Below are 22,233 nucleotides of genomic sequence, written 5' to 3' on the forward strand. Positions count from 1 at the left end.
CTCAATCTCCGCTAATTTCTAATTTCAATTTGCCGCCGCTCATACCTCACCTGTCTTTCAACTTCATCTTTGCCTCTGTACATCCGCCCCGACTGACATCTCTGCCCAAACTCTTTGCCTTTACAAATGTCTGCTTGTGTCTGTGTATGTGTGGATGGATATGTGTGTGTGTACGAGTGTATACCTGTCCTTTTTTCCCCCTAAGGTAAGTCTTTCCGCTCCCGGGATTGGAATGACTCCTTACCCTCTCCCTTAAAACCCATATCCTTTTGTCTTTCCTTCTCCTTCCCTCTTTCCTGACGAGGCAACCATTGGTTGCGAAAGCTAGAATTTTGTGTGTATGTTTGTGTTTGTTTGTGTGTCTATCGACCTGCCAGCGCTTTTGTTTGGTAAGTTTCATCATCTTTCTTTTTAGATATATTTTTCCCACGTGGAATGTTTCCCTCTATTATATTCATATCATTAATTTGAAGCCAACAATCACGTTTGTTATTGTTATCGTTATTGTTATTGTCACTGTTACATTTCGAAGTCTTTTCTGTCGTCTTATTTCCTCCTTCTGTTTTTGCCAGCAGTTTCACTTTCTATTCACCTTCTCCTTTTTTACCGTAATCCAGTATACAATTTTATCCCGTCGATATACACTCAATAATACGTAATAATACACAAATCACTTCGAAACCATAACCAAAAATTTTTTTTTTTTTTTTTTTTCCGCTTTGCTGCTATAAAATCCACCGTTTCCAGGCCACAAACAGTTCCTTTTAGCTATTAAACAACCCTTTCGGCAGTTTTAATAACTTTTGCTTTATTTCCATTTCCGTTTTTCTCACATCACCGATCATTTTTAGCCGCTTCCCACAGGTTTTAACGTCATTATTTCTTCATCAAACAATTGTTAGCTTCATTTCCATAATCTGCCACCACCAAACCACTCCTTTTAATACATCCTCACGTAGTCTTTTCGAAATTTTCCCGAATTTCTCCACCCTTTAACGTGTTTTGGCGGCAACACAACCACCTAACCTTTATGCACATCATTATCTACCTACACAAGTTCACCACAGGATCAACGTAGCCCAGCCCTAACCAACCCTTTTTCGCCTTTTTTCACACCAGATCTCCATTTACCTTTATCTCTCCCCATATATTTTTTCATATTTATTTTCATTTTCATTTCAGCCTCGTGTTCCACTTTCCACCTTCTAGTACCATGTCACCCTCAAAACACCTTCACAACGACCCCATTAAGTTTTATTTACATTCCCTCCGCAAACATGCCTTCGCCCTAGCCAGATTACACTCCCATATTTTATTTTCTCAGGCTTGTCTGACATTTGGCATCACCCCCAAAGGCCTCACACTTAAAGTTCCCATCTCTGGCTGCAACCCTTCTTTCCATCAGTCCCTATACCAGTTCCAATCCAAACAATCCATTGCCCTCACCCACCTAATCCTTCACCTACACATCCACTCAGCCAATCAACACGCCCATCAACTCCTATCCTTAATAAAAATCCTCAATCTTTCCTCTCCCACATCCACACCTGTTGTTCAGAGCATCCTCCTACAGGCCAACCGCAAATTAGAACAGCATGCCACCCTCCACCTTAAAAAACTATCCAATCTCCTGGTTTCCCACCTCCGGAAAGGCAACTCACTCACCCTTCACAACCTTTCCAGCAAACCTCAACCTCCTCTTATTGCACACAAACCCAGTCTCTCCCATCTACTCAATCTCCCACTTCCAGCTCCACTCCCGCCAAAACCTCAAAATTCCAATCAACGCAATCTGGAACCACAACACCCCAATTCAGTAGTTAACCTTTCCTCCAAACGTCTCTCCCAATCCGAAACCTCTGTCCTATCCAAAGGCCTCACCTTCAGCCCCACTCCCAGATTTAACCAAACAGCCCTCGTCAAAGATTTACTGTCCTACACCCGTACTCTCTGCTGGAAATATCACTTTGCCACGAAGAAAAATGATCCTAATCCTACTCCTAATGATCCAACTCCCCAAGACACTATCCAAATTGAACCATGCCTGGAACAGTTCTGTCCTCCGTCACAGCGGGACCCACCTCCTCTTCCTCAAAATCACCCTCTCCTAACCTTCCAGGAATTTCTGACTTCCAGCCTTGCCTCTCAATCCTTCTTAAAAAACCTTAATCCTACTCCCAACATCACCACTGCTGAAGCCCAGGCTATCCGTGATCTGAAGGCTGACCGATCCATCGTCATTCTTCCGGCGGACAAGGGTTCCACAACTGTGGTACTTGATCGTCGGGAGTATGTGGCTGAGGGACTGCGTCAGCTTTCAGACAACACTACTTACAAAGTTTGCCAAGGCAATCCCATTCCAGATGTCCAGGCGGAGCTTCAAGGAATCCTCAGAACCTTAGGCCCCCTACAAAACCTTTCACCCGACTCCATCAACCTCCTGACCCCACCAACACCCCGCACCCCTACCTTCTACCTTCTTCCCAAAATTCACAAACCCAATCATCCCGGCCGTCCCATTGTAGCTGGTTACCAAGCCCCCACCGAACGCATCTCCGCCTACGTAGATCAACACCTTCAACCCATTACATGCAGTCTCTCATCCTTCATCAAAGACACCAACCACTTTCTCAAACGCCTGGAATCCCTACCCAGTCTGTTACCCCCGGAAACCATCCTTGTAACCATTGATGCCACTTCCTTATACACAAATATTCCGCATGTCCAGGGCCTCGCTGCAATGGAGCACTTCCTTTCACGCCGATCACCTGCCGCCCTACCTAAAACCTCTTTCCTCATTACCTTAGCCAGCTTCATCCTGACCCACAACTTCTTCACTTTTGAAGGCCAGACATACCAACAATTAAAGGGAACAGCCATGGGTACCAGGATGGCCCCCTCGTATGCCAACCTATTCATGGGTCGCTTAGAGGAAGCCTTCCTGGTTACCCAGGCCTGCCAACCCGAAGTTTGGTACAGATTTATTGATGACATTTTCGTGATCTGGACTCACAGTGAAGAAGAACTCCAGAATTTCCTCTCCAACCTTAACTCCTTTGGTTCCATCAGATTCACCTGGTCCTACTCCAAATCCCATGCCACTTTCCTTGACGTTGACCTCCACCTGTCCAATGGCCAGCTTCACACGTCCGTCCACATTAAACCCACCAACAAGCAACAGTACCTCCATTATGACAGCTGCCACCCATTCCACATCAAACGGTCCCTTCCCTACAGCCTAGGTCTTCGTGGCAAACGAATCTGCTCCAGTCCGGAATCCTTGAACCATTACACCGACAACCTGAAAACAGCTTTTGCATCCCGTAACTACCCTCCCGACCTGGTACAGAAGCAAATAACCAGAGCCACATCCTCATCTCCTCAAACCCGGAACCTTCCACAGAAGAACCCCAAAAGTGCCCCACTTGTGACTGGATACTTTCCGGGACTGGATCAGATTTTGAATGTGGCTCTCCAGCAGGGATACGACTTCCTCAAATCCTGCCCTGAAATGAGATCCATCCTTCATGAAATCCTCCCCACTCCACCAAGAGTGTCTTTCCGCCGTCCACCTAACCTTCGCAACCTCTTAGTTCATCCCTATGAAATCCCCAAACCCTCTGGCTCCTACCCCTGTAACCGCCCCCGGTGTAAAACCTGTCCCATGCACCCTCCCACCACCACCTATTCCAGTCCTGTAACCCGGAAGGTGTACACGATCAAAGGCAGAGCCACGTGTGAAAGCACCCACGTGATTTACCAACTGACCTGCCTACACTGTGAAGCGTTCTATGTGGGAATGACCAGCAACAAACTGTCCATTCGCATGAATGGACACAGGCAGACAGTGTTTGTTGGTAATGAGGATCACCCTGTGGCTAAACATGCCTTGGTGCACGGCCAGCACATCTTGGCACAGTGTTACACCGTCCGGGTTATCTGGATACTTCCCACTAACACCAACCTGTCAGAACTCCGGAGATGGGAACTTGCCCTTCAGCATATCCTTTCTTCTCGCTATCCGCCAGGCCTCAATCTCCGCTAATTTCTAATTTCAATTTGCCGCCGCTCATACCTCACCTGTCTTTCAACTTCATCTTTGCCTCTGTACATCCGCCCCGACTGACATCTCTGCCCAAACTCTTTGCCTTACAAATGTCTGCTTGTGTCTGTGTATGTGTGGACGGATATGTGTGTGTGTACGAGTGTATACCTGTCCTTTTTTCCCCCTAAGGTAAGTCTTTCCGCTCCCGGGATTGGAATGACTCCTTACCCTCTCCCTTAAAACCCATATCCTTTTGTCTTTCCTTCTCCTTCCCTCTTTCCTGACGAGGCAACCATTGGTTGCGAAAGCTAGAATTTTGTGTGTATGTTTGTGTTTGTTTGTGTGTCTATCGACCTGCCAGCGCTTTTGTTTGGTAAGTTTCATCATCTTTCTTTTTAGATATATTTTTCCCACGTGGAATGTTTCCCTCTATTATATATATTTTTTCTGCTTGTGTCTGTATATGTGTGGATGGATATGTGTGTGTGTGTGTGTGTGTGTGTGTGTGTGTGTGTGTGCGCGCGAGTGTATACCCATCCTTTTTTCTCCCTAAGGTAAGTCTTTCCGCTCCCGGGATTGGAATGATTCCTTACCCTCTCCCTTAAAACCCACTTCCTTTCGTCTTTCCCTCTCATTCCCTCTTTCCTGATGAGGCAACAGTCTGTTGCGAAAGCTTGAATTTTGTGTGTATGTATGTGTCTGTTTGTGTTTCTACCAATGCATGGCTTACCTACAGGCTGTGGATGTCTTAAACCCAACTCTTTAATTTCTGCAGTTGAAAATATTCCATCATTGTAGTCTCAGATGGTCACTGAATGCACAAATTAATGCTAGTATTGAATGTTGAGTCTAAGGCAATGGACAATGTAATAGTATCTAGAAATACCAATAGTCTTGGATAAGTTGATTATGAGTGTTTTTGACATAAAATAAAAGCAAGAACTATTAAAACCAATTCATTTATTAATACTCACATGCTCACGATAGAAATCCAATGGGTCTTTAACACTTTGATGCTTTTTCAATTGACAATAAAGGCGGCGTGCCAGTATTCCTCGCCACCAAGCCTGAAAAAAATAGCTCAGAATCACATTCTTTAATTAGCTTTGTTGATATTTCTTCATACTCACTAGATGTTTTTGATTTTAAAGATTTTATGGGGGAAATTATTTCTGCTGGAGTAGTTAGGGTCAAATTGATATTATGGAAGTTGCTTGAAATGTCTGGTCTGAGCTATTCCATAGCAGCATCTACAGAACCTGACAACCCCACCTTTTCAGTAACAGTTATAAAATATTTGTTAAAAAGTTCTGCAACACTACACACATCTGTCCCCAATGTATCATTTACTCTTAATGCTATTTGTCCCTCTTCATGTCTGGTTCTACTGGTCTCCTCCTTCACTATATCCCATATTGTCTTTACTTTGTTATCTGATATGACTATTTTTCCTTGTAATATACTTGCTTTGATGTCCATATTACAGTCTTAAATATTGTGCAGTATTTCTTGTAATGTGCTTTAGCATCAACATCAGAACTGCTTCGGATTGACAGATACAGTTTCCTTTTTGTTTTACAAGATACCCCTATTCCTTGAGTAATCCATGGCTTCTTTGTAGACTTTGCTCTAACCTTTGTTAGTTTTGGGGGAAAACAGTGTTCAAATAAGGTAAGCACTTTATTAGCAAAAGTGTTATATTTTTCATTCATGCCATGAGCACTGTAAACATCAGTCCAGTGAATGTGTCCTAAAATAATCAATTTTTGGCTTATTGATTACCCTCTTGAGCTCAGATTTAACAGATTTTATATCCTGTTCAGTATTAACATTTAACAGAAGGAACTGCATGTCATGGTCTGAGAGGCCATTGACTACTGGTTTTGTAACATAATTTTGTTCATTGGACTTTTCTATAAAGATATTATCAATGGCTGTTTGTGAGCAATTGGCTTCCCTAGTGGGGAACTTTACAGTGGGAATTAAGTTGAATGATAGTGTTACTAAACCAAATAAGTTCTTATTGGGAGAGTCTTTCAGGAAATCTACATTGAAATCACCAGCAACCACTATTTCTTTGTTTTTGGTTGTTAAATGGGCAAGCTTCCAGGTGGTTTATGAACAGATTAAAGTTACCTGCAGGTGATCGATATACACTTAATATTATGGTGGATTTTTTGCGAAATTCTACTTCTGTTGCAAATGCTTCCATATGCTGTTCTAGGCAAAATTTATGAATGTCTATGTTCTTAAATTTATGACAGTTCCTGATGAATGTGGCAACTCCTCCTTTCTCCATTTCTGCTCTACAAAAGTGAGATGCTAACCTAAACCCTGTAACACTTAAAAGTTCTATACCAGTGGCCACATGATGTTCAGAGAGGCAGATCATGTCAGCTGGGTTTCAGGATTTTAATTCATCTATGCAGATAATTAATTCATTAATTTTATTTCGCAGTCCTCGACTATTTTGATGCAATAAAGATAGCTGACATTTCACACTGACTGAGTTAAAATTGAGTACAGTTGAAATATTTGCTGACTGTTGCAAATTCTTAACCAATAGGTGTTCATGCTGAAGTAATAAGCTAGAATTATGTTTTTTGGTTTCTTTCTCAAACTGAAGGTTTGTCTTAGTCCTAAACTCTCTTAAAATTTGGTTTCTTTCTGTCCTTCCTACCCTAAAAAAGGGTCTTTTCTGAACCCTATAACCACTGGTATTTTGTCACTCATGACAGTGCCTCCCCCTTTAGCTTTCCTGCTATTTTCCCAACCAGTTTACCCTTACCTTTCCTGTTGATGTGAGGTCCATGCCTAGTATAATCCCACCTATTGAGAGAATCAACAGGAACCACACCAATGTGTGATCCTGCACCCGATATAAGCAGCCGTTCCAACTCCAAATTAACTCTCTTGACAGAAGAGTTCAAATGAGGTCAGTCATGGCACCCAAGAACAGATACAAACTCAACACTAGTATGTTTCGACACTGGTGCAATCTTTGCCAGGTCACTCTATACTGTACGCAGGATCTCTGTCAATACTATTACCTGCCCCACCCACTATAACCATGGTGTCTTCCTTCATGAAATCTTTGCAAAGTGATCCTAAATCCTCTGTCACCTGCTCCAGACCAGCACTAGGTTTAAAAAAATTGGTGACCTGGTATCTGATCCTATTTTATACAGCAAAAGTTGGCCAACACCTCTTCCATGGGAACTACCTAACAACAACACTTACTTTCCCTTTACTGATTTCCCTACATTCTTACTTTTCAATTTACTGCTGAAAGTTTGTTGTGCCCTGTCTACACCTGCAACTGCTTGAGGCTCACCAGCTTCTAACTGAAGCAACAGGTCAAATCTATTTTCCACATTCACCACGAAGCTCTTAGACAAAGTTCTAGGGCTGTTCCTCCTGTTGCCTGTTGTCACATCCCACCTCTCTTTACCCTTCTCCCTCCTTAACCTGTCAAGATCTCCCCTGGCCTTGTCTAACTCCGCCTGAAGGGTGGCAATTTTCCCCTCCTGTTCTAGTATATTCGTATCTCTACTACATATCCTATAAAACCACTGATGAGTCTCATTTACCAGGGATAAAACTAAATATAGTAGTACATAATGAATGTCTGTATGGGTGATTAGCAAAGCAACTTTTCTCTAGTCCCATTGGTACAGAAAAGAAGATACTAACAACCATAACATAAGAAGTTATCCAAGTCTTTTATACAATTCCTGTTTGCGATTTTGAAATCATATAATAAAATACCATTCTGATGGGATAGAATGTTATAGTTATGCAGGAATTCCATTTCAGAGGGCGGGTAAACAATATTATTATTTGATTGGCTTCAGAATTCCACTAGTAAAATATTTCCACAATAATTTAAAATTATAACAGAAAGTATGAACAGATTTCTAAGAGGGTCAGTTTATGAAGTTCATATTCCATTAAAACATCACACTCTTCATTTAAGAAATGTATGGATAACACTGAGTGTTATAAGAGCTTCTCTTTTAATCTTTTTATTGTTGTTGTTGTTATTATTGCAAAATCTTTCTGAGTGGATGGATGAATGAATGCAAAGAAAACTGAAAATATGACCATAAAATAAATAGTGAGTGTGGACTATACATAAGAATGTCAACACATCCAGGGCTCTTGTCTTTTCTTCTCGTGTGCACATCCTAAACTTTTGTTTATATAGTCTTATTGACTAGACTGGTGCATTTGAAGTTAACTTATGTAATATGAAACAAAGTAGGATATAGGGAATCTTTGTGGCACAATTGTTAGGACAGGTGTCCAACAGCAAACTATCATGAGAAAAATAGACAGCCTCAAACAAAAAAAAAGAGAAAGAAGAAGGAGGAGGAAATAAATAATTAAATAAATACACATGCCCCGCCCCATAGAGTGGAAATGAATAAATGTGAGATAATAAAACAAAAGGGTTTTCTTTTCTGGAACACACAGCTTCAAGAAAATGTCAACAATTACATTTAATTTGCTGGTGAATGCTAGACCAACAAAAAAAAAGCAAACTACAGGCGGCAAAATTATTGAACCGCACACCTAATACTCTTGAATAAATTTTTTGTTCGCTAGCACAATGGAAGTTATATTTACTTTGCCTATTGTCCTTCACAATATGATATCAAAAATAACAGCAGTTAACAGGGTGATGAATACAGCTGCAGGAAACAAATAGCATAACAGTATATTTCAAAATGTACAAAATTTAATGTCCACTGATTATTCTTAGGGCCCATTACAGCACACCACAAAACACAGTTAAACTACAATGAAAGTGTCAGAGTGGATGTTTTAATTCTCTACACAACATACAGACATAATAGATTAAACGGAATATATTTAGATTGTACCTGGATCTTCACTATATATTTGACAAGTTTTGTTCTTGAGAACTTTTGACGAACAAGCCATCCTCTGCAGTGTGCTTGCAGACGTATTATGGACTCAATACTTGGCTGCCGTCTATGTAGGCCAAGCACACCCTGAAAATGAAGTCACGATCAGTTACACACAAAGATGACTAACGGTATCCACTGTTAAGTTGAAATATTATGAGGTTATACAACAGGCTGACAATGTGATACTGACCAAATGCGCAATTTGTGATAAGCTCAATAAGAAACACTCTTGTATACAATGATTCTCATATATTAAAAACAGAATATTTATTAAAAAACGAAAATAGACAACAGAAAAGCTATTTCGAGGACATGACAAGAAAAGAAATCTGAGCAAAGTAAAACCAATCAGATAGTGTAACACAGGATAAAGCTCCTTTCTATGAATTAATAGCCTACATTTCAATACTATTCACAAAATTGTGCTAACATTTAATTACCATGAACAAAAATGTTATTTTGTACTGTGAAATGGGTTATAGGGCAATGACTGTTTAAGAAACCGCGGGACCAGTTTCGCTCAGATCAGTATGACAGTACTGTTATGGGATGGTCTGATTTTATAAATATTAAAGGCAAAGTATAAGAAGGGGTACACCAAGTATGTTTGGTAGTGTATTTGGTTTACATGAAATCACTAATTCATTGGTTTCACAGGCAGGCTATAATCTTCTAACAATATTATGAGGGAAATGCAATGTATGAATACAAGATGTGATGCAGATCTGTAAGTAAACTAGTCTTTTCCCCTTGCCTCCATATAAAACACAGCCAATTAAATGTGACACACTGTGATCTACATGCTACGAAAGCTAGAAATTGGAAGGCCCTCTCACTGGAGCAAATGGCCATATGTCAGTGGGCTATATACTATACATAAATGAGTGAGAAGTGCCTCATCTTATTAGTGTGGCCAGTGGGAGATTCACCATGACTCAGTAGTTGACTTTACTCCGCACAGCTTATTATCAGTCACTTCACATTCTTCTTCCCATTCACTGTATACTTCAACACAGAGGTAATAGTATATAAGGAGATATTACATGAAGTCATATGATTTTCAATGCTTGCTTCTTTGGCTTTTCTGTCCTACTCAACATAACAAGCCACCTTACTAGATGTTGACCTCCACCTCAGATATGGTTACATCAGTACCTCCGTCCATATCAAACCTACTAACCACCAGCAATACCTCCACTTTGACATCTGCCACCCATTCCATACCAAGAAGTCCCTTCTGTACAGCCTAGCCACCCGTGGTCGTCGCATCTGCAGTGACGAGCAGTCCTTCTCTAAAAAATACTGAGGGTCTCACTGAAGCCTTCACTGACCGTAATTATCCTCCCATCCTTGTACTAAAACAAATCTCCCGTGCCTTATCTTTCCAGTCTCCTACCACCTCCCAAAGTCCCACAGTCTGGTCACAGAGGAGCATTCCCCTCATAACTCAGTACCATCGGGGACTGGAGCAACTGAATTAGATTCTCCGCCAGGGTTTCAATTACCTCTCATCGTGCCCTGAAACGAGAAATGTGCTACCCACTATCCTTCCCACCCCTCCCACAGTGGTATTCCGCCGTCCACCGAACCTATACAATATGCTCATCCATTCTTACACAACGCCCGCTCCCAATCCCTTACCTCACGGCCCATACACCTGTAATATACCTAGATGCAAGACCTGTACCATACATCCTCCTACCACCACCTACTCCATTTCGGTCACTAACATCACCTATCCCATCAAAGGCGGGCTACCTGTGAAATCAGCTAAGCTGCAACCACTGTGCTGCATTCTATGTAGGCATGACAACCAACAAGCTGCCTGTCCGCATGAAGGGCCACCGACGAACAGTGGTCAAAAAACAAGTGGACCACCCTGTTGCTGAACATGCTGCCAAACATGATACCCCTTATCTCAATAACTGCTTCACAGCCCGTGCAATATGGATCCTTCCCACCAACACCAGCTTTTCTGAATTGCACAGGTGGGAACTTTCCCTGCAAAACATCCTACGTTCCTGTAACCCTCCTGGCCTCAACCTTCATTAGTCACTGTCCTCACCCATCCAGCCCCCTCCCTGTTGCCATTCCAGCACTACACAGCCGTCATTTCACCGCCACACCCAGTCTTTTAATTTATTTTTATTTTTATTTCTCTCCTTTCTGCTACTTAACCCCTCCCCCCTCTGCACCTTCTCTCCTGCCATCCGACTACACTGCAACACCTCACTGTCCGCCACTCCCACCATACTATCCCTCCCCCTCCCTGCTCCAGCCTCCTCCTTACCCCCACCCAGTCACCACTCCCATCATGCACTGGTGCTGCTGCTCGCAGTGTAGTTTCTGTCCTCTGAGACTGCAGACGTGTGTGCAAGATGCATTTGCGTGAGTGTGTGTGTACGTGTGTGTATGTGTGTCTACTGCTGACAAAGGCCTTAATGGCCGAAAGCTATGAGTGTGTGAATCTTTTTATTGTGCCTATCGCGACTCAGCATCTCCGCTATATGGTGAGTAGCAACTTCCCTTCTCTGGTATTGTAAAATTATTCTGGGCCTCTTTAGCAACCAGGCTGGCAATTGGTTCTAATCCTGGGTTTAAATTGGCACTTGTCCCACACCAAGTGCCATTAGATCATGCTTTATGTGAATTCAAATCACTCTTGTTGCTCGCAGATGATTTGAGAAAATTTTTTTTGTTGGAAGGCAAGCAATGACTTGATATGCTTGTGAATTTGGAACAGTGAGGATCTTATACGTCTAACACAGTGTGAGGATTTGCTAAGAGGCATGAAGTGGTTGTCCCCCAGCGTCATTACAAAAAATGGGTTTGGCCCTGTGGACACTTATGGATAGTCTAATCCCCATATAGTAGACAGTATCAATGATCTTCAGGTAAGTAGGTCCACTAATCTATAGACCATGCATCTATAATCTACCTAACATTGCAGGGAAGCCTTACGAAATGCAGCCCCTCTATACCTGTCGCTAAGGCAATTCAGGTCCATTATGTGTGGTAACCATAAAAACCCTGAATCAATTGCGAAGTTCACAAGCCACACCAATTGTTTAAAACAGAGGAATCCCTCATTTGCCAGTCAGTTAAAACCTGTCACCGCAATCCAGTCCATCAATCTCTAAAGTTTGAGTAAGAATTGATGAATTACTTTTGTGGGGTTAGGAAAGAAATAAAATGCTTCTGAATACTGCACAAAGAAGGGATATCTCTTGGGCCTCCTCACCATGGACATTACACTACTCATGACTAAAGTAAACAGAGTATCACTTATATCATTTCTTCAAAGGATCCATTAGCTAAAAACTGTCAGACATAACTTCATCAATTCCATAACTAAAAATCTGCTGAGGAACAGATTCAATGAATACAGGTAGAAAACCACTGAAACTCCATTGCTGGAACCAACCTGAAGTACTGAACCTCCAAGCTGTGTCACATGGGTTTCCATTTCTTTTAAAGTAGTAGCAGTGGTGGTGGTGGTGGTGGTGGTAGTAGTAGTAGTAGTAGTAGTAGAGGTAGTAGCAGTAGCAGTAGTAGTAGTAGTAGTAGTAGTAGTAATAACAACAACAACAATTTCCAACACACTACTGTCTAGGAAGTGATGACCATTCATATAGCTGCCTCCTCCTCCTGGATCAAAGTGTCAACAGTGCCTCAGTACCTTTTGAACCGACACTTTATTTTGTTTATCATATTATGAAAACAAATGCATATACACAACATCTGTGGACATATGTGCACAAACACAATCTCATACAGTCTTATGTCTCCAGATCTAGTTCCCTGATCCATTCAGTTGTTTTATCTGATGCATGGCGAATGTCCATTATCATTCCTTTGTCTGCTCGAAAAGTATGGTCAGCAATGATATAAGGGATTGGCTGTAAGAAGGCTCCACAGTCACAGTCTGCAGAACCAGCCTATCCCTGCTTGCGTATTAGATAACCACATCTGCCTTGGCCAGTTCCAATTCAGTTCATGATCCTCCATTGATAACTGAGGAGATTGGAACCTCTTATCTGCGTAGAAGGGTTCTCCACCAAATGCTTGTTAACTGCAGATAACTGCTTCCAATGGATTTTCTATGAATGGCTGTTACTAAAAGAGGATCTAACAAGGTTAGTTGCTGTGTACCATGATGGTTTACTTAATTTAAAGCACTGGTGTTCTGCTTGTGCAATATCTTGATGAATGGGTAGCTGAGAATTCTTTTGAATGTAATTCCAGACTTCCAGGAGAGCTTCTGATCTTCTTAGAGCTGGAGGTGGGATACTGTTCAAACCAAGAAGCCATAGAGTGTTTTTACTCTGAATATATCCCATAATCATTCACAATGCCTGATTAAATTGCACATCTACCTTCCTGGTGTGAGCACTATTGATCCAGGTCGAACACCAGTACTCAGCAATGGATTGTGATACGGCTAAGGCTGTGTACCTTAAAATATGAGATTTACTCCCCATTAGGCACCAGCATATTTTTGAAGAATCTTTATTGTTTTAGCTTGAGCAACTACATTTGAAAGATTCTGGTTGTAAGTTAAGAGTGCCATCTAATGTTATTCTTAGATATTTTGGTGTACTGCAGCACTTGGCAGCACTTCGACTCTAAATCTGACTTCTGGTTTGTACCTTGCCAGTCTAATGTGTAGCTGAAATGTAGATATCACTGTTTTCCAAGGATTTGGGTGAAGGCACCATTTTTTGAAGTACACATCCCAGATTTTCATATCACTGGATAAAGTGGTTTCAGCATCAGAAAAGTTGGAGCTCTGGACCACCAAACAAATGTAATCAGCATAAATAAATTTCCTTTAAGGTGTTTCCAATAAGTCTTGCATCTACAGATTGAAAAAAAGGGAAGCTCGAACAGATCCTTGACATAAACCATCATTCAGTTTAAATGTTTTGCTTCTGCCTTTGTCAGAATAGATCTGAAAGTATATATTGCTTAGACTGTGGTTAAGTAGTTCCGTAAGTTTATGGTGTGGGATAACACTCAAATTTCAAAGTCCTTCTCAACAAACAGTGTTGTAAGCAGCTGATAGATAAAAAAGAAAGGCAGGTACTCTTATCGACTTCTTCTCGAACCCATTTTTGATATAAGTAGCGATAGAGAGTATCTGATGGTTACAACTTCTCCATGGTTTGAATATCACTTGTTCTGCAGGTATGTGTTTGTCGACTACTTCAAAAATTCTATTGTACATCAGATGCTCAAGGAGTTTGTATGCAACAATTAGAAGTGCTACTGAACGATAGTTTTTGCTTTTGTGGGATATTTATTTGGTTTCGGTATGGCTAATACTTTTGTTTTCTTCATCAGGGGTGGAAGATTTTTGGTTTGTAGGGTATCTGAGAAGTAGGTAAGTCATTTTGCTGTAGTTGGTCCACAATGAACTAGAAAGCCAAGGTACAGTCCATCAAATCCAGCTGCTTTTCCAAGTTCCATGCTTTTCATTTAATCTTTGGTTTTTTCTTCTTAAAATGGAATGCCGAGTTGAGAAGTATGTAGAGCAGCTCTTCTTCTGGTATTCAACTATAATTTGATATACCTTTTGCTTTGCTTGTCTTCTGTGTTCTTGGAAATTCATACTAGGTGTTTAGCAAAACAGTTCAAATTGATGGCGGTTTTTGATCTTTTGGTTGCAGGATTTGATGACTCTAGTTTACTAATGACAGATCAGGCTTTCCTATTAAAGTGGGTTAAACTAAGGATTCTATTTCATATCATATCTTTCTTTGACCCTCATCCAAGGATAGAAGGAGACTTGTTGCACTATCAAAGTTATGCTCTTAGTACTCTGTCATTCACTTCACTCCAACCAGACATGTATTGAACCATCACTGACAATGGCTAAGAACTGCTTGGCCTCTAGTATTAACACCAAGTTATGGTTGACCATTTGCTCTAGAGTTTTCCTACACAGTTCATTAGGGAGATGCTCTTGTAACTACATATGTATGTACTTTTTCCTTGGTTGCCTCCCTCCCTGAATTTGGAAGTTGATGAAATGTGTGTGGCTGCTGGTGTCGAGGATAAGCAGCTCACAAGACATACGGCTCTCTGAAGCTTGACAATTCGGGCAGTTGTAGGATGAGCTCTGTAGCAGTCTGTATGTGTTAATGTTTCCCTGGAGGAAAGAGTCTGAAGGAACCACCAAGCTCCTTATTCAAGCCAGTCTTCGTAGTTCATAAGGGTCTTTAGAAATGTCATCATATCCATTACATAAAACTAGAGTTGAGTGGTCAGACAGCTTTAGAATCAATTTTTTCCCCTTTTTAACTTTTGGTATTGACAGCAGTGATTCCACTATAGCACAGACACATGCAGATTTCTAACTATCTTTTATTGTGTAGGTGTGACCTGGTATGGGATTCATTGGTTGCTTGAAGGAAGAAAGCTGCCCTTAGCTACTGCACTTCAAAGAGGGCATTTGTAGATGAAATTTTTGTTCTTCTTTGTTATTGGTCTCATTCATCATCAACGCACTAATGTTTTGTAATGCCTTCACAAGCTGCGACATAGCTACAACTCATACAGTGATCCATAAAGTGCAGAATAAACTCCTTTATTTCCATATATTATCATAAAATGTTTTGGTCTTAGTCAATAGATTTTTATGAGTGATGACCATCTTTGAAAAACCAAATACAACTAATGGACAGTCTACATATTAAAACTATAAAATATGCCATAATTGAAAGCATTTCTTCTATACATGTGGAACACATGTGCTTAAAACATGACGAGCATACCCATTTTAAAATGCATCCTACTTTAATGAAGCCATAGTGGTACTATCAAAAAGTACCCACAAAATCAGTTTAGCATCATCACATATTTAAAATGTGTATTAACCAGGCCACAGAGCCACCAGAGCGATTCTGTTTACAGTGCTATTGTTCATAATACACTGTGATATAGTAGCCATAAAAATGTCTTTGTATTCTAAACTTCTTGGAGCTCGCTCCTGTAGGCCTACATATATTCGACAATACGTCATGCCAAGAAAAGGATCATAAAGCATTGTACCAGTCGATTAACTCACTTAATTTTTAAGAGATAGTATCATGTTTACTCTTTCTTTTCTTTTTTTTTCTTTTTTTTTTATGAGACAGTGCGTACAGAATTTCTGCATTATTAAATTCAGCCTTTTTTCCTCAAGAGTTGGAGATGAGAAGTTTTTCTGTACCCTAGTCATCTACAAATGAGTAAATGTGTTGGTAATTAGTATTATTTTAAATGTTATGCTTTTAAACATTGACAGGTGAGTATTTTTACACACATTATGTCACACTTTAATATAACTATTTGTTTTATGTTGTATCATTTGTTGATTATGTGTTGTTTTTATTATTCATCGAGGTACTCCTTGGGTGACTTGTAGGCGCCTTTAGGTCACATCAAGTGCAGCATAGAGCTACAAACACAGCACAGACTGCTTAAGGACCTCCTCAGAATCTAGCAAGATTAGAGTCATCAGAAATGAAATAAATAATAATGGAAATTCCTACTGAAAAATATTTATATTTTAATTTGGTTTGCTTTCAGATTCTAATCTAACCTGATTTCTGTAACTGGACATACGAGGTGCATTCAAGTTCTAAGGCCTCCGATTTTTTTTCTAATTAACTACTCACCCGAAATCGATGAAACTGGCGTTACTTCTCAACGTAATCGCCCTGCAGACGTACACATTTTTCACAACGCTGACACCATGATTCCATGGCAGCAGTGAAGGCTTCTTTAGGAGTCTGTTTTGACCACTGGAAAATCGCTGAGGCAACAGCAGCATGGCTGGTGAATGTGCGGCCACGGAGAGTGTCTTTCATTGTTGGAAAAAGCCAAAAGTCACTAGGAGCCAGGTCAGGTGAGTAGGGAGCATGAGGAATCACTTCAAAGTTGTTATCACGAAGAAACTGATGCGCAACGTTAGCTCGATGTGCGGGTGCGTTGTCTTGGTGAAACAGCACATGCGCAGTCCTTCCCGGACGTTTTTGTTGCAATGCAGCAAGGAATTTGTTCTTCAAAACATTTTCGTAGGATGCACCTGTTACCGTAGTGCCCTTTGGAACGCAATGGGTAAGGATTACGCCCTCGCTGTCCCAGAACATGAACACCATCATTTTTTCAGCACTGGCGGTTACCCGAAATTTTTTTGGTGGCGGTGAATCTGTGTGCTTCCATTGAGCTGACTGACGCTTTGTTTCCGGATTGAAAAATGGCATCCACGTCTCATCCATTGTCACAACCAACGAAGAGAAAGACCCAGTCATGCTGTCGTTGCGCGTCAACATTGCTTGGCCACATGCCACACGGGCAGCCATGTGGTCATCCATCAGCATTCGTGGCACCCACCTGGATGACACTTTTCGCATTTTCAGGTCGTCATGCAGGATTGTGTGCACAGAACCCACAGAAATGCCAACTCTGGAGGCGATCTGTTCAACAGTCATTCGGCGATCCCCCAAAACAATTCTCTCCACTTTCTCGATCATGTCGTCAGACCGGCTTGTGCGAGCCCGAGGTTGTTTCGGTTTGTTGTCACAAGATGTTCTGCCTTCATTAAACTGTCGCACCCATGAACACATCCACAACTCCATCACCACATGTCTCCTTCAACTGTTGATGAATTTCAATTGGTTTCACACCACGCAAAGTCAGAAAACGAATGATTGCACGCTGTTCAAGTAAGGAAAACGTCGCCATTTTAAGTATTTAAAACAGTTCTCATTCTCGCCACTGGCGGTAAAATTCCATCTGCCGTACGGTGCTGCCATCTCTGGGACGTATTGACAATGAATGCGGCCTCATTTTAAAACAATGCACATGTTTCTATCTCTTTCCAGTCCGGAGAAAAAAATCGGAGGCCTTAGAACTTGAATGCACCTCGTATAATAGATGTTCATCATCACTCATAACAGTTGAAGTTCATTCCAAGAGTAGAGACTAGAGAAGAATTAATTAATAGCATATCAAGATTAAAACTATATCAAACAATGGAAAATCCAGATAGGAATATCAAAAATGTAGGAAAGGGTACATTACTACTTACCAGAAAGATGACACATTAAACTGCAGACAGGCACAATTAAAAGACACTTAAATATAAGCTTCAAGCTACAGCCTTCATTAGAAAAAGAGAAACACACACCATTCACTTACACACACACAAGCACACCTGAGCCACATGACTGCCAACTCCGGCAGCTCAGGCCAGAATGACATTAACAGCTGAAGGCAAGACAGGTGTGACCAAATGACATTTTACAATTTTATAACAAAGCAAAATCTGACCTGTATATCCTGTACTGTGAGGTAGCAACATTTCTGATATTCTTCGGTTGGTGGTTGCCATGTAATCTGCTTCTTATCAAGATTGAGAAAGACACTGTGGCCACTGTGTGTGACATGCTCCACCCAGGGTGACAGAGTCTTCAGGGACTAAGAACAGGAACAACAACTAACGTAATTTTATGCTGTAATTCCTTGTAAAAATCAATATAAGACAATGTCTAAGAACATTACACTACAAAAAACTTATTTTTGGTAGGCAGGAACTGTAAGCAAAGATTTCAAAAATGTAATTGTATGTTGCAAATGGTATCACATCAATTTTATCTCTCTGAAGATGTATCATTATTTTTGTTCTACACCACATTATACATAGTTTTTCTTCAATTGATTTTCTTGAGTTGATTCTGAGATCAATATCCAGTTCAGTGGACTAATGATTAAGTTGGAAGAAGAAAATCACTGCATTAGTTACAATATTGAGAAAAGGAACATTGCTACTCAACATATACCGGAGGTGCTCAGTACCAGATAGGCACAATAAATAGACTGTCATAAATACAGCTTTCGGCTAGTAAGGCCTTCCTCAAAATTAGATGACAAACACACACATACACAGTCATACAAACGCATCTCAGACACATATGACTGCAGTCTCAGGTAACTGAGGCCACACTGAGGGGAGCAGCAAGAGTGCAAGATGGGAATGGCGAATGGGTGGGGGTAAGGAGGAGGCTGCGGCATGGGGAGGGGGAGGGATAGGAGGGTAGGGGTGGCTGACAGTGACGTGCTGTTGGGGAGCACGCAGGGACGAGGTATAAAGATGGTAGGACAGCTTTGTGCAGTCGGGAGATTAGACAGAGGGCAGCGGAGAGATGGGGAGCGGGGCGGGAATAGCAGAAATGATGAGAAGTAGAAAGACTGGGTGCGATGGAGGAATCAGGGCTGTGTAGTGCTGGAATGGGAACAGAGAAGGGGCTGGAAGGGAGAGGACAATGACTAACGAAGGTTAAGGCCAGGAGGGTTACAGGAACGTAGGATACATAGGAGGGAAAGTTCCCAGCTGCGCAGTTCAGAAAAGCTGGTGTTAGTGGGAAGGATCCATAAAACACAGGCTGTGAAAAAGTCACTGAAATGAAGGATGTCATGTTTTGCAGCGTGCTCCGCAACAGGATGGTCGACTTACTTCTTGCCCACAGTTTGTCACTGGCCATTCACACAGACAGAGAGACAGCTTGCTGGTTGTCATGCCCACACAGAGTGCAGGAAAGTGGTTGCAGCTTAACTTGTAGATCACATGACTGCTTTCACAGGTAGCCTGCCTTTGATAGGATAGGTGATGTTCGCGACCAGACTGAAGTAGGTAGTGGTGGGAGGATGTAGGTGACAGGTCCTGCATCTAGGGTTGTGCAGGGATGGACGAGTATATTGTGGAGGTTCAGTGGATGGCGGAATACCATTGTGGGAGGGGTGGGAAGGATAGTGAGTAGGACATTTCTCATTTCAGGGCATGATGAGAGGTAGTCGAAACCATGAAGGAGAATGTAATTCAGTTGCTTTGCTCCAGTCCTGGGTGGTACTGAGTTACGAGGGGAATGCTCCTTTGTGGCCAGACAGTGGGACTTTGGGAGGTGGTGGGAGACTGGAATGATAAGGCACAGGAGATTTGTTTTTGTACAAGGTTGGGAGGATAATTAGGGTTTGTGAGGGCTTCAGTGAGACCTTCGGTATATTTCGAGAGGGACTGCTTGTCACTGCAGGTGCGAAGACCATGGTGCCTAGGCTGTATGAAAGGGACTTCTTGGTAAGGAACGGGTGGCAGCTGTCAAAGTGGAGATATTGGTGGTGGTTAGTAGGTATGATATGGACGGAGTTACTGACGTAACCATCTTTTTGGTGAAGGTCAATGTCTAGGTAGGTGCCTTGTTGGGTGCGTAGGACCAGGTGAAGCAAATGGGGCAGAAGTTGTTGAGGTTCTGGATGAATGCCATCAATGAATCTGAACCAAGTGAGGGGGTTATGATTCTGGGTTTTTATGAAGGATTCCTCAAGATGGCCCATTAATAGGTTGGCACAGGATGGTCCAACACGGGTACCCACGGCCATACCCCATATTTGTTTGTAGGTAATGCCTTCAAATGAGAAGTAACTGTGGGTGGGGTTATACTTGGGAAAGGTAGTGTTCAATAGTGGGAAGGCCATGGTCCTTTACAGCACGGTGCCCTGCTCGTCGCTATTGATGTCACCTCCCTTTACACTAACATCCTTAATGCCTATGGCCCTAGAGCTACTGAACACTACCTTTCCCAATGCCCAACAGATTCCAAGCCAACAACCTACTTCATAGTCACCATGACCAACTATGTCCTCATCCACAATTACTTCTCCTTTGAAGGCTTTACCTACCAACAAATCCAGGGTATGGCTATGGCACCCACATGGCACCGTCCTATGCCAACCTATTCATGGTCCATCTTGAGGAGTCCTTCCTAAATACCCAGAATCCTAAATCCCTCACTTGGTTCAGATTCATTGAGGACATTCATCCAGAACCTCAACAACTTCTCCCCCATTTGCTTCATCTAGACTACTCAACCGAACAAGCCACCTTCCAGGACATTGACATCCACCTCAAAGATGGCTACATCAGTAATTCTGTCCATATCAAACCTACCAACCACCACCAACATCTCCAGTTTGACAGCTGCTACCCGCTCTATACCAAGAAGTCCCTTTCATACAACCTAGGCACCGTGGTCTTCGCACCTGCAGTGACAAATGGTCCCTCTCGAAATATACCGAGGCTCTCACTGAAGCCTTCACAAACTGTAATTATCCTCCCACTCTTATACATACAAAATCAAATCTCCTATACCTTGTCTTTCCCGTCTCTCACCACCTCACAAAACCCCACTGTCCGTAACTCAGTAACACTCAGGACTGGAGCAACTGAATTACATTCTTCGCCAGTGTTTCGATTACCTTTTGTTGTGCCCTGAAATGAGAAATGACCTATCCACTATCCTTCCCACCCCTCCCACAGTGGTACTCCGTTGTCCACTGAACCTACACAATATACTCGTCCATCCCTACACAGCCCCTGTTGCCAACCCCTTATCTCATTGCTCATACCTCTGTAATAAACCTAGATGCAAGACCTGTCCTACATATCCTCCCACCACCATCTACTCTAGTCCAGTACAAACATCAGCTATCCCATCAAAGGCAGGGCTACCTGTGAAACCAGTCATGTGATCTACAAGTTAAGCTGCAACCACTTAGCTGCATTCTATGTGGGCATGACAACCAAAAAGCTGTCTGTCAGCATGAATGTCCACTGACCAACTGTGGCCAAGAAACATGTTGATTAACCTGTTGATGAGCACACTGCGAACATGACATCCTTCATTTCAATGACTTCTTCACTGCCTGTGCTTTGTGGATCCTTCTCACTAACATCAGCTTTTCTGAACCTACGCAAGTGGAAACTTTCCCTGAAATATATCCTACGTTGCTGTAACCCTCCTGGCTTCGACATTCGTTAGTCATTGACCTCTTCCACCCAGCCCTTCTCTGTTCCCATTCCAGCACTGCACAGCCCCCACTCCTCCATCGCACCCAGTCTTTTTACTTCTCGCCTTTTCCGCTATACTCCCCTCCCCCCCCTCCCCGCCTTTATCCTGCCCTCCGTCTAACCTCCTGACAGCACATAGCTGCCCTACCCTATTTCTAACTTGTCCCTATGCACTCTCCAACAGCACATCACTGTCCGCCACCCCTACCTTACTATCCCTCCCCTTCCTCGTCCCAGCCACCTCCTTACCCCCACCCAGTTGCCATTCCCATCATGCACTGGTGCTGGTGCTCGTAATGTGGCTTCAGTCGCCTGAGACTGCAGACGTGTGTGCGAGTTGTGTTTGCGTGAGTGTGTATGTGTGT

The 22,233-nt window shown here is 42.2% G+C and overlaps 1 protein-coding gene across 1 annotated transcript in view; it reads right to left on the minus strand.

The window, feature by feature from the left end:
• The window catches only part of LOC124712908 (ras GTPase-activating-like protein IQGAP1), a 346,898-nt gene that overhangs the window by 152,453 nt on the left and 172,212 nt on the right, over nucleotides 1–22,233 (minus strand). Inside the window, exons 16-18 of the mRNA XM_047242907.1 lie at nucleotides 18,298–18,444; nucleotides 8,932–9,063; nucleotides 5,020–5,112 (exon numbers count right to left, since the gene is read on the minus strand). Coding sequence (XP_047098863.1) covers nucleotides 5,020–5,112; nucleotides 8,932–9,063; nucleotides 18,298–18,444 — 372 coding nt within the window. The remainder of the gene's footprint in view (nucleotides 1–5,019; nucleotides 5,113–8,931; nucleotides 9,064–18,297; nucleotides 18,445–22,233) is intronic.

The sequence above is a fragment of the Schistocerca piceifrons genome, chromosome 1, assembly GCF_021461385.2.
Source record: "Schistocerca piceifrons isolate TAMUIC-IGC-003096 chromosome 1, iqSchPice1.1, whole genome shotgun sequence".
NCBI classification, from domain to species: domain Eukaryota; kingdom Metazoa; phylum Arthropoda; class Insecta; order Orthoptera; family Acrididae; genus Schistocerca; species Schistocerca piceifrons.